Source organism: Solanum tuberosum, unplaced genomic scaffold (assembly GCF_000226075.1).
Source record: "Solanum tuberosum cultivar DM 1-3 516 R44 unplaced genomic scaffold, SolTub_3.0 scf00651, whole genome shotgun sequence".
Taxonomy (NCBI): Eukaryota; Viridiplantae; Streptophyta; class Magnoliopsida; order Solanales; family Solanaceae; genus Solanum; species Solanum tuberosum.
Genome location: NW_006239589.1, coordinates 58,578 through 77,105, shown reverse-complemented (window position 1 = coordinate 77,105; position 18,528 = coordinate 58,578). Strand labels below are relative to the sequence as shown.

The following is an 18,528-nucleotide window of genomic DNA, read 5'->3' as shown; positions in this document are numbered from 1 at the left end:
GAAAGAGATATCTCATTGTATTGGATGATATGTGGGATTGTATGGCATGGGATGACTTAAGGCTTTTCTTTTTCCAGATGTTGGAATGAGAAGCAGAATAGTCGTAACAACTCGACTTGAAGAAGTGGGTAAGCAAGTCAAGTACCATACTGATCCTTATTCTCTTCCATTCCTCACAACAGAAGAGAGTTGCCAATTGTTGCAGAAAAAAGTGTTTCAAAAGGAAGATTGCCCGCCTGAACTACAATATGTGAGTCAAGCAGTTGCAGAAAAATGCAAAGGACTGCCCCTAGTGATTGTCTTGGTAGCTGGAATAATCAAAAAAGGAAAATGGAAGAATCTTGGTGGAATGAGGTGAAAGATGCTTTATTTGACTATCTTGATCATGAGTCGGAAGAATATAGTCGGGTGACTATGCAGTTGAGTTTTGATAACTTACCCGATTGTTTAAAGCCTTGCCTTCTTTATATAGGGATGTTTCCGGAGGACGCAAGAATCCCTGTGTCTAAATTGATAAGTCTATGGATTGCGGAAGGATTTGTGCAGAACATTGAATCAGGGAGATTGATGGAAGAGGCAGCTGAAGGTTTCTTGATGGATCTCATCCACAGTAACGTAGTAATGGTTTCAAAGAGAGAATATAACGGGAAAGTCAAATACTGCCACGTTCATGATGTAGTGCTTCACTTTTGCTTGGAGAAGAGTAGAGAAGAAAAGTTTATGTTGGTTATGAAGGGAAATTGTAGCAAATTTCAACCTTTTGATTGGAAGGAAAGTCGAATGAGGTTCATTTTGACTGAAAAGCTTTCAAAGTTTGCATCTCTGGAATCCAAAACACGGAAGTCTTTCCACCAACACTTGAGGTCACTGATAATGACAAATGGATTACTATATTTTAATTGGATTGTCTTCCCTCAGGTTAGAGAAATGAGACTTCTTAAGGTCTTGGATTTGACTTCCTTTGATGTCAAATACTTGTCGTCAGCTACATTGAAACCACTGATTCACCTGAAATACCTTGGAGTTAGCGCATGTGAATTTTATTTTCATCCTGAACCACATCTTTCCCATCTTGAAACTTTAATTGTGAAGGATTTATTATTCAGGTATACAGAGTTACCAGATATTTTTTGGAAAATGGAACAATTAAGGCATGTTGATATTAATAAAGCTGAATTTTATTTGGAAGAGGGGATGATTGAAGAATCCTGTAAATTGAATAATTTGAGGATATTAAGGCGAGTTCGAATTTACAATGCTGCTAGTGAGGATGTGTTAATACAGAGTTGTCCTAATCTTCAACAACTGTACATCACATTTGAGGAGAGTGTACCTGGAGAGCCTTTCTGTTTCACATTGGAGAGTCTTATCCAGCTTCAAATACTTAGCCTTTCCTGTGATTGTTGTCTCTCAGGTTTACAGTTGCCTTCGAATTTAAAAAAGTTGGTACTAAGAGGGAGTAATATAGAAAGTGCAATTCCCGTCATTGCAGGACTACCAAGCCTGGAGTATCTCCAATTATGGAACTCAGATTATTTTCAATCAGAAGAGTGGAGCCTCGGAGATATCACATTCCATAAACTTAAGTTGTTGAAAATGGTGTTCTTACGTATCTCAAGGTGGGATGCCTCAGATGAATCATTTCCCCTGCTTGAAACACTTGTTATGAAAAAGTGCACTGAGCTAGAGGAGATCCCCCTTAGCTTTGCCGATATTCCATCATTGAAACAGATTAAGTTGATTGGATCCTGCAAAGAATCTCTGGTGGCTTCAGCTATGAAAATTAAGGAAGAAGTCGAAGCTATTGAAGGATGTGACCGTCTTAACCTCTTCAAAGAACAGTCAGATTGGGGAGAATTTTGATAGCTAATTGTTGCAGCCATGCTCATCCTCTTATATTGTAACACTAGTACTGATTGTTAAGTTTGTTTTGATTGATCAACTCTTTTTATGATTGGAGATAAATATATATCAGATGGTCTTTCACAACCTGTCAAATCATTGTTCCATTTCTATAATCTTTCACCAGGTAATGGGCATGATCTTGGTCATTTCTAGTTATCTTTAGCAAAAACAGTTATCTCTTTCGAAATGACATTTTTGGCTACGATTCTTGCAATATATTAGCTACTAAAAAAAAATTTCTCTTGTATGGGTAGTTGGTTCGTGGTTCAACTAACATGCACAATCATTTCACTCCCAAGTTGTTAACTTCGGACCAAAGAATCGGCATTAAGACACCAACTCTAGCCTACCTAAAATAGACCGAAATCAAAACTCATTATTAAGTACATCTTTTTGAAGTGCAATTTCTGATATTTTTTACATGATCTAAGTGTCTAGTGCAGTTCTTTTTTTGTTGCTTTTTTAAAAAAATAAAAAATAGGAGACTTCCTGATGTTTGAGATTAAACTTTTTTCATTATTTTCATCAAAGTTATTAAGAAAATTATTAAATACTTGCGGAGATTAAAATCTTAACTTTTGGCAAACTTATAAGACTCAAATTATTCAATGCATACTTAAAAGGACTATTTTGAATCTTTCTCAAACACAAGGGATCATTTTTGTCGCTTAAAAAATATTGTGTATTTCAGTTCTCCCCTTGCAATGTTCTACCCTGGAAAATTGTAGAAGAAGAGTGTTGAGAGAATTCATCAGAGAAATCCAATGTGGGAGTGTTTCACTCCTCAATGTGGGACTTTATTACGTCACGAATTCAAATTGGATCGGGCTCCAACGTGGATACCGAACACTGGATGGGAAACAAAACAATATATGTAGTACGACATGAAATGAATAAATAAGGGGATTTGGCCCTTAAGAAACAAAAAAATCAATGTTTTGTATTGTGATTGGGCCTGTCCTGAGAACAGACTCCATTCACAAAATATATGGAAGAATTATCACCACTCCTTTTTTATCCTTGTTTGATTTATGACATATGATTTATCCTTTTTTCAATTATGTTTTTTTCAAAAAATATAAAAACTTATTCAAGTTTATATTTTGTAAAAAAAACAAATCATTATTTTCAGTTTTACAAAAATAAACTCATGTTCGACGTGAATAGATTGTCCGTCGTATCATGTGAAAGAATTACTAGTTACTACTATTGTTGACTAGTGGATTTTTATAAGTTTATGTACATTTGAAAGTTAAAAGAAACATAAATATATGTAATTCATCGATGTGATGCTTTAGATATTATGATATCTTGTTTACGAACGATGATTTACTCATTCGATAAGATTGCATAAGAATTGATTTTCATAGTTTTCACAACTTGTGTATTTTCATATTTATGAGAAAAAATATAACTTCATGTCCGACCCAATACCCAACCATAAAATCCCTTAATTATATGGTAAGCAAGTATCATAGAAGTGTATAGCTTAAGTACGAAACTAACAAACCACATAAATTTTTGGGGGATTTTCCGAAAGAGTCATCTGGTGTGAAGTATGAAGTATAATAATTTTGAGATAAAATATAGAATTATTTTATCCTGCGTTTGGTTGGAGGCATGTTAGGTACATAGTCCTTGGATTATGTATCCCATCATTTATACCATAGTGATGGAATATATAATTAATTATTATCCCATATACATAATGAAATAACGTATTCCGGAATAATAACTCTCGAAACAACTTGTTCCAACCAAACAACCCCTAAAGAAAAAGGCAAATAATATAGGTGTATTATTGAGTCATTTTACAGCTACCACCTAAAGCAACTTGCTACTACAATTCATCTCTTGTTAGGTATAAGAATTATTAGAGAGAGAGAGCAGAAGACTCTTCCTTCTTCCTTCAAACCTTCATCCATTTTATTTCAATAAACTTTTTTCTTATTTCACCTATTACGTAAACTTGGAAATATATCTTTGTTGGAATCCAAATCTGAGAAATTGAAGATTCTTGTTTACTAACTGTAAGTCATCTTCTTCATGAATTACTTTTTTCCCATAGATACAGAATTAGAGAGTTGATTTCTCAAATGGTTCACTCAACTATTAGTTAGTATCTCATAAAATTGAAAATGAAAGAAAGACGATTTTTCTGAGATAATAATTAGTTAAGTGACATTTGACAATATGAAAATGGTACATAAGATGTATAACTTTTCACAAGCATTAACATAGCTTCAAACACTAGATATATTGAAAGACATGAACCTAATTCCATGAGTTGGTGAACTTGCAGGAATTTTTCTGCAGAAAATGAATGAAAATGAAATTGAGGAAATGTTAGATCACCTAAGAAGGATCAAAATTGAAGGTAACCTGAGTACCTACATGATTTGGGATATTCAGGATCTTGAAATTGTGCTAAGAGTTTTTAGAACCTTTATAAAGTATCATGTTCTTTTACCTGATTGTTTAATCAAACTCACAAAAGAAAGCCAAAATGGACTGTGGAAACGCTTCATCGGGTATTTAATGGGATTCCGGATGAATGTAAAACTAACCTTAATCTGAAAAGGCTAGAATCACATTTGTTGGAATTCTTTGAAGGTAACTCCAGTTTAAGTTACAATTATGAGTTGAATGATTTTGATCTGTCGAAATATATGGATTGTCTGGAAAAAATTCTAAGTGATGTACTAATGATGTTCCTGGATAAGGATAGGTCCTGTCATCTCAAAAAAAAACTTGTAATACATCTATCTATGAAGAAACTGAAAATTGTTCAAAAGAAAATGAGATTTTTGAGATATATATATGCCACAGAGATAAATGGTTACGTCAACTATGATAAGCTGGAATGTTTGGAGACTCGAATTCAATTTATGGCTAACAATGTGGGACAATATTGTTTGGCCGTATTAGACTATGTTGTTGTTGTTGAAGTTAATGATGAAATTGATTTCTTTAATAAACCTCCTTATCTATTATCATTGCTTGTGTTTTGTGGAGCTGGAAATGAAGAAGATTTTTCATGGTGAACTAAAGGCTTCAAAGTTTACTCAATCAAAACCATTCAAGGACAAGAAATTACCAAAAGAATTTTCACATCATCTCCACAATCTGTTGATGTATCTCAAAAACAAAAACTTGAGAACTTTTCCTAATAATATCTCTGCTCAAAATATTGATGTGGCAATAGAATTCTTGTTGGTTTTCCTTGATGCTGATGTGTCAAATCATGTTATTAATGGTAACTGGTTGAATGAGATCTTGTTAAAGGTTGGAGCTATAGCGGGTGATGTTCTATATGTAATTCAAAAGCTTCTTCCTAGATCTATAAACAAAGATGACAATAGCAAAATAAGTCTTTGCTCGATAGAGATATTGGAGAAGTCTAAAGATTTGAAGGCACAAGTTGAGACGTGCTACAAATCCTTAAAATTTACTCCATCTCAGTTCCCCACCTTTGGTGGATTGAGCTTTCTGGATTCTCTTTTAAGAAAATTGCATGATATGTTATGTCGAAATCTAAGTCTGGTTTAGATTTCCTGATGAAACCACTTTTAGGGGATTTGGAGAAAGAGCTATCATCTCTTACATCCATTTTAGAGAAGGAGCTATCATCCATTTTCAGAGATGTCGTGCACCATGAACATAAAATTCCTAAAGATCTTCAGAGACGTACCATCAATTTGGCATATGAGGCTGAGGTTGCCATTGACTCTATTCTTGCTCAGAATAATGCTTTTTTGCATATTTTTTGCTCACTTCCTACAATTTTAAAAGAGATCAAGCAAATTAATGCAGAGGTGACTGAGATGTGGTCAACGGACATTCCTCTTAATCCTCACTACGTGGCTGCTCCATTTAAACATCTGCCAGCTCGACATAGCAATCTTGTGACTGATGAGGAGGTAGTGGGTTTTGAGAATAAAGCAGAAAAACTAATTGCTTATCTGATTAGAGGTACAAATGAGCTAGACGTCATCCCAATTGTAGGCATGGGGGGACAAGGGAAAACGACAATAGCTAGAAAGTTGTACAATAATGACATCATTGTTTCTCGCTTTGATGTTCGAGCATGGTGCATCATTTCTCAAACATATAGCCGAAGAGAGCTATTAAAAGAGATTTTCAGTCAAGTTACGGGCTCCAAGGACAAGGAAGATGAGGTAGGCAAACTTGCTGACAGGTTGAGGAAAAGCCTAATGGGAAAGAGATATCTCATTGTATTGGATGATATGTGGGATTGTATGGCATGGGATGACTTAAGGCTTTCTTTTCCAGATGTTGGAATGAGAAGCAGAATAGTCGTAACAACTCGACTTGAAGAAGTGGGTAAGCAAGTTAAGTACCATACTGATCCTTATTCTCTTCCATTCCTCACAACAGAAGAGAGTTGCCAATTGTTGCAGAAAAAAGTGTTTCAAAAGGAAGATTGCCCGCCTGAACTACAATATGTGAGTCAAGCAGTTGCAGAAAAATGCAAAGGACTCCCCCTAGTGGTTGTCTTGGTAGCTGGAATAATCAAAAAAAGGAAAATGGAAGAATCTTGGTGGAATGAGGTGAAATATGCTTTATTTGACTATCTTGATAGTGAGTGCGAAGAATATAGTCTGGCGACTATGCAGTTGAGTTTTGATAACTTACCCGATTGTTTAAAGCCTTGTCTTCTTTATATGGGGATGTTTTCGGAGGACGCAAGAATTCCAGCATCTAAATTGATAAGTTTATGGATTGCTGAAGGATTCGTGGAGAACACTGAATCTGGGAGATTAATGGAAGAGGAAGCTGAAGGTTACTTGATGGATCTCATTAGCAGTAACGTGGTAATTGTTTCAAAGAAAGGTTATAATGGTAAAATCAAATGCTGCCAGGTTCATGATGTTGTGCATCACTTTTGCTTGGAGAAGGGTAGAGAAGAAAAGTTTATGCTTGCAGTGAAGGGTCAATATATCCAGTCTCAACCCTTGGATTGGAAGGGAAGTCGAGTGAGCTTCAGTTTCAGTGAAGAGCTTTCCAAGTTTGCATCTCTGGTTTCCAAAACACAGAAGCCTTTCCACCAACACTTGAGGTCTCTGATAAGGACAGATGGTGAAAAATCTATTGATATGATTCCCTTCTGTCAGATTAGTGAATTGCGACTTCTTAAAGTCTTGGATTTGAGTTCTTATTATGTGGAGTTTTTGTGGTTAGCTACATTCAAACCACTTATTCATCTGAAGTACCTCGCAGTTCGGGCAGGTGATTTCTATTTTGATCCAGGATCACATCTGCCCCATATAGAAACTTTAATTGTGAAGAATTCTCCTTATGTATGGTTACCAGTGTCTTTTTTGCAAATGGAAAAATTAAGGCATGCTCATTTTGGTTGGGCTGTTTTTGATAAGCAGGGACTCTTTGAAGGATCCTCTAAATTGGAAAATTTGAGGATATTAAAGAAAATTGAGAAATTTCCAATTGATAGGGCGGATGTGTTATCAAGGAGGTGTCCTAATCTTCAACAACTTCATATCGAATTTGATGGACATTCTGCAGATTCTTTTTGTCTCACATTGGAGAATCTTACCCAGCTTCAAATACTTCGTGTTTCCTTTGAGCGGCACCACATCATTGTATCTGGGTTGCAATTGCCTTCAAATTTAAACAAGTTGGTACTTAAAGGAATTCATATAGAAAGTGTTATTCCCTTCATTGCGGGACTACCAAGCCTGGAGTATCTCCAATTACAAGATGTGTGTTTTCCTCAATCAGAAGAGTGGTGCCTTGGAGATATCACTTTCCATAAACTTAAGTTGTTGAAACTGGTGCAGTTAGGTATCTCAAGGTGGGATGCCTCGGAGGAATCATTTCCCTTGCTTGAAACACTTGTTATAAAAATGTGTGGTCACCTAGAGGAGATCCCACTTAGCTTTGCTGATATTCCATCATTGAAACAGATTAAATTGATTGGGTCCTGGAAAGAATCTCTGGAGGATTCAGCTGTGAGAATTAAGGAAGAAATCAAAGAGATTGAAGGATGTGATCGTATACACCTCGTCAAAGAACTGACAGATTGGGAGGCATATAGCAATTTGTCGCAGCTGTGCTTATACTGAAGTCTATTTTGTAGCTAGCCCATTCTCTTATATTGTAACACTACTACTGTTTGTTATGTTTGTTTTGATTGATCAACTCTTTTTATGTATGGTTGGAGACAAATATATATCAGATGATCTTTCACTGATTTCATGTTTTTATGCAGCTTTATAATTTTGACCAATTTCTGTCCGCTAACAAGTAACATCTTGATAGCTCAGTACAGATCAACCATGTTGTTGTTGTTGTTGTTGAGTACTTCTTGATTTTATAATTCGATGAACGATCCGAAAAAGCTCAAGGTTATATTTACTGCTTCTTGTTGCTGGAAATGCAATGTTTTTCAAAGTTTGGACAAATCCTTCTTTGTTCCCTTTGATATAAAGCCACATAGGAGATTCACTATCAATGAAATGTACTAACAATTGAGTGTAAAATTGTAGGCAAACAAGTCCAAAGGTAAAGAATTCTCTTTTTATTAAAAAAAAAAACCCACCCTTTTTGCAACATAATTCTCTTGTATGCGTAGTTGGTTCCTGGTTCAACTAATACGCACAATCATTTCACTCCTAAGTTGTCCGCTTGGGACCAAAGAATCGGTATTAAGACATCAATTCTAATCCACCTAAAATAGATCTAAATCAAAACTATACACCTTTTTTGAAGTGCAATTTCTGATGTTTTTTTTTACACTATATAGTTTGTTTCTTTTTATTGTTTTTTAAAGACTTTTTGATGTTTAAAATTATGTAAATCTTATATTTTCATTATTTCCATCAAATTTTATAGATATAAATTACTAAATATACTTGGATCTTAACTTTTGTCAATCAATTCATACTTGGGGACTATTTTGAATCTTCCTCTAATATAAGGGATCATTTTTGTCATTTTTATTTCTCCCTTGCAATGTTTTACTCTAGAAAATAGCAGAAGAAAGGTGTTGAGAGAATCATCAGAAAAGTCGATGTCGATTCTGTGGGAGAAGAGTGGAACATGGCGGTGGTTAGTGAGGAGAACGAAGGAATCGAAGCCGTTCTTCATCGGATTCGCCACCGTTTGCGGCGTCATTCCGGGGATTATTGGTTTCTGCGTTATGTCAGCCACCAATACTCGCAGTCCTGAACTTGAAGCCAAACTCAGGAAGAACGCTCGCCCCGAAACCCTAGTATGTTCACTTCCCCTTCGAATACTCATATTGCTAAAACTAGATCAGTTTGTGCTTCATGTGTGTTGTACCTTCTGCTGTTTTAGCTGTACGGGAAATTGCTTAGGATTATCAATCGCCTAATAGTATTGTAATTGCCAAATAAGTATCTGATTCATATGTCTTGTAGCTTCTGCTACGTGAAATTGCTTTGACATTAACATAAAGTCCTTTCACGTAGTAGTATTGTTATTCCCAGATAGATATAGTCTTTACACATGTCTAAGATGAAGAATCTTCGATACCCACTTCCAATTGCTTAGAAATGGAAGCCTTCAAAACTTCAAAGCTAAGGAACAAAGTCTCCAAAACTCTAAGTTCTAAAAACTGAAAATAATGTTTGATACTGATTGCATACCAAATCTCATATTAAGCTAAGAATTGAATCAAGTATTTATAGTTGTCAAAAAGTGTGCTGCGAAGGACCAGAGTATCTGATTCATGTGTTGTAGCTTCTGCAGTTATGATTGTACATAAATTGACTTGCTTTTATCTGTTCTTATTGTGTATTGTTTAAAAATTTCCTGGTATGGAATCATAGTCTGTATAATTACAATTATGATATAAGAATATCCATTAACTATAGTCTAAACGATATAGACCATCAATCAGTTGATTTGTTCTTATTCATTGAATTAACCATTATAAAAATGTCAGAAAAAGAAGGGAACGTTGTTTTTGCTTAACATGAATTGAATTTTTTTTAACAACTTTTCATAAAAATTGTGTCTTTATCCCAGAGTCTCGAAGGAAAGAAAAATCTTTCTTTTCTTGACTCACCTTGGCCGCTGCTTAGCTAAGCGTTATTACAGGAGCATCTTCAATCTGGTAGGATGAGTGTATCTGTTTCACGTGTTGTACATTCTGATATAATGGTTATACCGAGAACTGCCTTGTCATTATTATTTCATAATGTGTTTTAGAGTCCCCTCACCTAGTAGTATTGTTTTTACCAGATGAGTATTGATTCATATGTGTTGTAGTTTCTGCTGTATGATTGTACGCAAATTGATTCTTATTGTGTATTGTACTCCCTTTGGCCTTTGCCTAGCTAACTGCTATTACCAGAGGATCTTTCATAACAATTAGCTAGGCAAAGGCCTTTGAAAGATGCTCTGTTACTAGTAATGGTATATCTGGAGCAAACTTTCATCTGGCGAGATCAGTATGCGCCTCATGTCTATTGTATATTCTGCTGTGACGATTGTGCTTTTTGATCTGTCAAAATGAAAAGTAACCTAGCAGTATCATTTGATAATGTTTCTTGTTGTTTGATGTACTTGTTACCTTTAAAAATAAATAATGTTTGGAGCTTTATTTTTTAGTGTAGATAAAGTGATTGATATTTAACTTATAGAAAATAGCAATTGATAACCAATCTTGGTGGATAGACAACAAAGAGTGTAAAGGAACTGAATTACTTCTGAGCATTTGGTTGGAACATCTCCTCTATATTTATTTATTTATTGATGGGTTCCTCTGTATGTTTTATGAGACACCATATGACAGATCCAGGAGTTTAAGATATTAGATTGGAATCCTGGGATTCTACAAGAATTTGCTCAGAGAGACAAAGAAGTGAAGGACTAGATGGTATGTTGAGGAACTCGGGATATATTATAAGTGGAGTGGAAGAGGACTGAGTTGAAAGACCTTTCATTGAGAAAACGTATGGCTTGCTATCTAAGCAGTGTACGTAACGAAGTCTCTGGAATTCGTAGTTTCACCAAAGGCTTTTTGTTGAATATGTTGATGAAGTAAGTAATATCATTATCAAGCATCACGAAGATGCCAATAGAACATAGTAACAAAGAGGGTGATTTGCTAGCTCCATAAAAGGCATCAAGAAGATGTTGACCAATCATTAAGGAAGATTCAAAAACCAGCTTCAAGTATTTCCTTAAGGTGGAGAAACTAGAAAGAAGCCCAAATGCAATTTTTATTGCTATAATCCCTGAATAGGAAAGGGTGTTGATTAGAGTCTTTGACCTCTAATTCTATTTGGCAATAGTTACAAGATTATTGCCAAAATCCTCAATGGAAGGTTTAGGGAAATAATAGACAAATTGGTAACCAAATCACAAAATCCTTTTCTTTGTGGGATTGCTAGTAGCTAATATGAGCTTGGAGTCCAAGATAAAGTCTATTGATACTGGGGCGATGTGCAAATTAGACTTCAAGGCATATGACCATGTTAGCTGGCCTTTCTTGCTAAAGTTACTTGAGAGCAATGGTTAAATAGATTGACTTGTGCATATTAAGCTGTAAACGACCAGAATGTTATTACCTTTTAATGTACAGATTCTACCAGTATTTTGGGCTGTAAGGTGGAAAAATCTCTCACTATCTACCTTGGTTTACCTTTGGGTGTCTTGGACCATGCCAGGGTCAGTAAACGGAGCATCAGAATGTTGGCAAGAGCAGAGAACTGTTGAGAAGGCAAATAGATAGATATGGATAAAGATTCCAGCTTGTATTTTTGGAACTTGTAAATTGGAAAGGAAGGACAACTAAGTTCTTGGAGTCCCCAAAGAACCGCTATTGAGTGAAGTAGCTTGACTGCCGAGCAGGACTATTTTAGTGAGAATAAAGCTTAATTTCGAACCCTTTTCTTTCATATTACAATAGCCCCTTCTCTTTTTCTAGTTTAGTTTTGAATGATATATTGTAGGTGAAGTCCGCAGATATTGAGATGAACACAGAATTTGAATATACCCATTTATGTCATGTCTTTGTTGAAAACTAAAACAGAGTTGTGAGCACTTTCACATAACTTTGTTCCTACACCTTTGATGAAATCTGCTACCTGCTCTCTATGGGAACTACAAATAGCTATAATGTTCACTTCTCTATCTTGTTCAGTCTTTTGCTGTTAGAAAGAACATCGACTTTACCTTTTTTATGAAGAGCAAAGTAGATAAAGGTTTACAGTAGATTTAAAAAATGGGCTCACAGTGGTTTCTTCTGGTCTCATTGGCTTGTTTTATATCTTAGTACTTTGACTTGCGATTGTTGAATTCCTAAATATATATTGTTTTGATTTTTGTAACAGATGATGGGTAAAGTTAATAAAGAGAGGTTGGCTGAGTACCTCGGTGAACTGCAGAGAAAGGAGAACACAAATGACAGATATGTTGCAGCTCTAAAGGGTGAAACGTTGACAAGGAAACCTTACCAAAGAATTCAACCAGTCCCAAATCCAAGTGATATTGAAGCAAAGAAGGAACAGAAGTAGATCGCGGCTTAGCCAGTTTTGTTGCTTTAGTTTGGTACTTCTACTTTTCCAAGTGGATAAAGCTTTGGAATGGAGTCATGGACACAACTGGAGTTATTGCTAAATATCTTGAAACTTGTACAAGTATAATTTGAAGATTGACCTTTGTTGAATGAGTGAAATCTTATTGAAGTTTAAATAACCATATCTTAGTTCTAGCGCGAGTAACCTTGTTTACATGCATTGCGATATTGTGTTATGTGTGCAAGGATTTGTTGTACTTGATTACTATATATCCAAGATGTAGTACGAAAGTGCAATTCAAGTGAATATTTTCTTGTGTAAACCAAAATTTTGAAATTCAGCTCCTCCTTTCGTTCTGTTCCCTAGTTTCACAAGACAAAGGTCAATTCTTATGATGGCACATGATAAGAAATTTATGCATTCAGTTGCATTAAAATATAACACATTCAGTATACAAGACAAGTTCTCCAGATTAAACTTTCAAATATCCAAAACAATACCGAAAACTGTGGTTCTTTAATACCTTATTCTCTGACCAAATTTAAAAGATATAAAAAAACAGAGCCAAATAGTACACATTCACATGATGGAGAATGGTTCTTCTGTAACACCAGAGTAGAAGAGCTACTCCAACATAAGCACAAACAATCACACAAATACACAAAAGGATGTAGTTATATAACACCTCGTTGACTTCACAGTCGTATTTCAACAGCTACTCGAGAAGGCATAGCACAGCAGAATCAACAAACAAAAGGAGCATCAACATGATGATCATCGCAGTAGAGGCCTGGACGTTGTGTGAAGCCTTGTTTCTGCATCTTTTTCCTAGCCTTGCTAACAAGCTCCTCATTGGTGACTGGACCATCTGATTCAGCTAGGATTTCCTGAATTGCGTTGCTTAGAGCACCATAAGAATCTCCGCCTGCAGGGGTGGCATCTGCAGATGTTTGGTCTGTTTGGCACCCACTGACGAGAATGCCACTGTCTGGAAGACCTCTATTGCCTGAACCGGCATACACTTCCTGCTTACCTTCAACGTGTGTTTCCATGGCTGGTTTCGCATAGCTCTCATCATTTTCATCAAGTTTCTGTTTCAGAAACTCTTGAGCCAAGTTACCAACCATACCCATGAACCCACTGCCTCCACCCTGCTCGTTATTCTTTTGTAGCTTGTTAAAAATGACTTTCATGAACTTCTTCACCTTAGGACTTGCATCTTCACCAAAGACGTCAAAGAGTGTTGGCCTAAGTTTCCCAACATCAATGTCATCCTTACCGGTTTTCTGCTTAAGTATCTCGATTAGAGTGGAAAGAGGCAAGGACTTGCTCTTCACATGAACTTGATCACCATCTTCCGTCTCAATCACACTACTCTCAGCAAAGTTCTCCTCTTCTTCCTCACGGCGATGGTGGCGACGTGGAATGTGGATACCCCGGGATTCAAATGCATCTTCAACATTTCGACGTAAGAAATTCTTGAATCCAAAACCAGATCCTTGGCCTTCATCATCATCACCTTGCTTGTGGCTCTCCCCAATCTGCTCTTTAGCTTTGTCAATGAGGCCACCACTGTGGCATGAGTCGGATACAATTGTGATCCGGCAACCTTCAGGAACTTTGTCAACGAGCTCTCTAAAATCATCATCTGATCAAGGATGAAACAACACGTCCAACAGTTCAATATTAATTGCATGTTACTTTTCCAATATTATAAAACCAAGAGGTAATAAATTCTATAACCGAGTGTCGGAAATCAAGGGTAAGGTTTGCGTACATCCTACCCTTTCAAGACCCCACTTGTGGGATCACGACTATTCTCCTCTTTCTTTGCCAACTTTTTCTGATCTCCCATTCAACAACTTTAATAGCTCTGGATCCAAATTCTCATTTCTAAATCCTAGTTCCCCATTTCACAAATCTCCCTAAAACTCGGGATCTGTCTCAATAATCATCAAAACAGATCAACTAAGCACTTTCAAGATCCTTTTTTACTCAATATTCTATATGATGATCTCAATCTCATACCAATCTACAAATTACACACAAGAAAAAAAAAACAAATTTTGGAACAACCCATGATTAAGATCAAAGAAATAGTTAAGTTCCTGTAAATGAGATTCATATCACAATGTCGTAAACTATACACCCTCTTTTTTCACAACTGTTCCTCGTCCCCCATTCAACTATTTTGAATTACTCTAGAAATCCAAATTCTCATTTCTAAAATCCCATTTCCTCGTTTTACAATCTACTTATATCTCCGATCCACCTGAATTATCATCAAAACAGATCAACTCAACCTTTCAAGATCATTTTTTAAGAAAACCATTTCAAGATCTCAATCTCCTAGATCCCTACCACATCAACTCTACCCCCCAACCCCAAACAAACAAAAAGCAAAATTTGGAGCAACCCCATAATTTAGATTAAAGCAATAGAAGTACCTGCAACAAAATTCATATCACACACATAACACACAAAGAAAAAACAAATTTTGGAAGACACCCATGATCTAGATCAAAGAAATACAAGTAACTACCCATAAAATTCAACCCACAACACAAAAAACCAAATTTTGGAACAAACCCATGATTTAGATCAAAGCAATACAACTTAACCCCCAATAAATTCAACACAACACAAAAAAAAAACATTTTTTTGGAACGAACTCATGATTTAGATCAAGTACACTCTTACTAGCTCAGTTGATTAGCTACCTGAGTACTCAATTCCTAATTTTGATCAAAGAAATGCTCAAATACCTGCATTAAAATGCATACCACACACACAAAAAGAAACAAATTTTGGAACAAACCCATCATTTAGATCAAACCAATACAACTAACCCCCAACAAATTCAACAAACACAAAAAAAAAAAAAAATCTTGGAACAAACCCATCATTTAGATCAAGTACAATCTAAATAGCTCAGTCGATTGACTACCTGACAGCTCGATTCCCCGCCCCATTTCCCCTACTCCAAATCCTTAAAAAAAGTGCTTTAAATCAAGAAAAAATGTTGAATTACCTGTAATAAGATTCATATCACAAGGAACAATACACTCATCAAAACCAGTATCATCTTCTTCACCCGTTTCAGCAGGTAACCTAGTTCCATGTCCACTATAATGCACAAACAAACAATCCCCTGATTCAGCAGATCCAACAAGATCCGATAAAGCTTTACGTATATTCCGACCAGTTGGTTGTGTGTAAGAATCATCAGTATCTATAAGAACAGTAATGTCTTCCTCAGCAAATCCGAAACGATTAAGTAAACAATTGTACATTCGATTAACATCGTTAATACAACCTCTAAGTTCTGCTTTTGTTCCTGGATAATTGATTCCAATTAACACTGCCTTTTTCGCCATTGAAATTTTTGGTTTAGAGAATTTTTGGGATTGTTGATTGAATTATTTGAGATTTTTTTAAGTCAAAAGGCTAGTGGGACATAAGTAATTAAAGTTTTTAAGTTGGGACCCACCATATGGAAATTATTGTTATTATGTGGATAATTTTATTTATTTTTTTTGGTTTCTTTTGTTGTGGTAACGGTTTGAGTTTGTTCTTAAATTTGTTTAATTACATTTAAGTCGAGATGAGAGTAATGAGTTTTGAATTTGTTATTGTTGGTAACGTTTTATATATACGTTTATTTTGTTAGTCGATAGTGTTTATTCGTTGAAAGAAATGTATTATGTTTGCATTGTTTGGTAGGGCATGAAGATTAAGAAATAAAAGAAAGATTTTGGTTTGTTTATTAAATTGTTCAAAATTAAAGTTATTTTTGCACTTGTTTTTAGTTGACTTTTTTTTATAATAAAATGATAAATAGTGAATTATTTCGATAAAAAATTCTCTTTTAACACTTATCTTCATTACATTTTTATGTATGGGTAAAGATATTTTATCCTTGCGGCCTAATATTGTCTATTGAAGTACAAGTTTAAATTTAATTAAAGTTAAGATTTGCCTACTAAAAGAGAACTATAGATTAGAACAAGGACATAAGTTATTCTAAAATTTCTAATAAATTTTATCTATAAAATAAAAGTTATAAAATATCTCATCAATCAGATAGAATGAAATAGTATAACGTATTTTCTATAAAATAGTAACTGTAACTCTAAAAGTCACTAAATTAAATTTTGCAGGTAAGACAAAAATTGTGTTAACCTTGTGGCAAAAGTTATGGTTCTTAAGTATATGAATCAAGTTTTTCTTCTAACATGAGTTATAAAGTATAACTCATGTTATACACCAAATATAAAGTGTGGCTTCTAAGCTTATATATTAAAATTATATGTTAAGCAAGATTTGAACAAATGATTTGGCCTCTTACTACTTAATCAAATACAATTTTTTTTAATCCTAAATAATCAAAAAAAAATAAAAATTGTATATCAATAAAAATAAATAAATAAATGGCATATTATTCAATAGTACTCTTTCCTTTCCTTTTTAGTGGTTATTGTTTTCTCTTTTAGAAAAACGATAATAACTATAACTAATATTTTACGATGTATTTAATATGTAAAAAATTACAATTTATTATATTTTTATATAATTTTTAATATATATTGATCACGTCAACGGTCAACGAATCAAAGGCAGCAACATAAAAATAAAAAGTTTACATGCCGACAACTACCAAACATTGTTTCTCTTTGATTTTTGAAGTTGCTAGATGTTTCTTTCTTAAAAAATAAATAAATAATAATTATATAATAAACATTCAATTCAAAAATAACATCCTCCTCCACCTAATGTTTAATATTTTATAAAGTTTATTAAATTAATTTGAATTTATATCGCGTAAAGTAATTTGCGAAAAACACTTTTTAATATAATTTTATATATATATATTAAATTCAAATTTGAACTTCTAAAAATAAGAAAATTCTATTTATTCAATTACAATTTTTATTGGTAAATCACGAAGGTAAGGTGGTTGGCAAGGTATATAATTGAACTTCTTGCCAAATTAGTTTTTTTGTTATGTATAAATGACAGAATTTACCTTCTACAATCAACTATGAGAGCGATCCGACCTCTAGCCCTTCAATGATGGATTTGTCTTCAAAAACCCCGACCTCAGTCGAAAAGCCTGTTTTCTTTGATCCAAGCCTGGTGAAAAAAAAGCATAAGATTTTACGTCAAAATTTCAAAACATATATGTGACATTTTTAATATTAATTGGAATCCTTAAATATTTAAGAGAACCCATGAAATTGGTGGAATCCTGATCATTAAAAAAATTACTCCATAGTATATGCTTCGATTACTGTAAACTCCATTAATGGAGGTTGAGCTTTTAGCTCATTTGCAGAGAAGAAGAGAGAAGAGAAGTATTGTATTGATTTAGAAACTGAAAAACTAATTCATTGAATCTGTACAGCTTTTGGTTTATGTACAAGTTTATTACTCATAGAGTACAAAATATCTTCTAACAACTTGTAACTAACTAATGCCACCTAAGCATCTAGTAGACTAACTAACTTTAGTAGTTGGATAATCCTAACCATACAGCTTGTTAACTCTTCACCATAGTTAACACTCCCCCTCAAGCTTATGGTTGGAAAACATTTTTCATTCCAAGTTTGCTCAATAGCAGTTCATGTTGTGCCTTCCCCAAACTCTTAGCAAGTAAGTCAGCTAGTTGAAGTTTAGTGTTTATATACTCTGTCTTCAACATTCCTTGACAGATCTTCTCCCTCACAAAGTGACAATCAATGTCTATGTGCTTTGTTCTCTCATGAAAGATGGGATTAGCAGCAATTTGTATTGCTGCCTTGCTATCACATATCATGTTTACAGGAAGATTCACATTAACTCCAAGCTCTTTGTACAAGCCTATAATCCATGTAACCTCAGCTGCACAGGTAGCCATACTTCTGAATTCTGCCTCTGCTGAGCTCCTTGATACAGTCCCTTGTTTCTTGGACTTCCATGAAATCAAGCCCCCTCCAAACTTTACTAGATATTCTGTTACAGATTTTCTAGTCTCCAGACATGCTCCCCAATCAGAATCACAGTATGCTGTGAGTTGTGTAGTTGGTTCAGCTGGCATCAAAAGTCCTAGACCTGG

The 18,528-nt window shown here is 34.7% G+C and overlaps 2 protein-coding genes and 1 pseudogene across 2 annotated transcripts; 2 read left to right on the top strand and 1 right to left on the bottom strand.

The window, feature by feature from the left end:
* LOC102587583 (putative late blight resistance protein homolog R1A-3) overlaps positions 1-8,137 on the top strand; it is a 55,679-nt pseudogene extending 47,542 nt beyond the window's left edge.
* Positions 8,138-8,836: 699 nt separating this feature from the next.
* Positions 8,837-12,740, top strand: LOC102582734 (uncharacterized). The gene is made up of 2 exons (XM_006366654.2): positions 8,837-9,157; positions 12,249-12,740. Exons 1-2 carry the CDS (start codon positions 8,957-8,959, stop codon positions 12,429-12,431), a joined length of 384 nt encoding a protein of 127 aa, XP_006366716.1. The 5' UTR covers positions 8,837-8,956; the 3' UTR covers positions 12,432-12,740.
* Positions 12,741-12,839: 99 nt separating this feature from the next.
* LOC102582386 (metacaspase-4-like) lies at positions 12,840-15,867 on the bottom strand. The gene is made up of 2 exons (XM_006366653.2): positions 15,466-15,867; positions 12,840-14,082 (listed from the first exon to the last, which is right to left on the bottom strand). The coding sequence occupies exons 1-2, from the start codon at positions 15,809-15,811 to the stop codon at positions 13,178-13,180; spliced, it is 1,251 nt and encodes a 416-aa protein (XP_006366715.1). The 5' UTR covers positions 15,812-15,867; the 3' UTR covers positions 12,840-13,177.
* Positions 15,868-18,528: the final 2,661 nt, after the last annotated feature.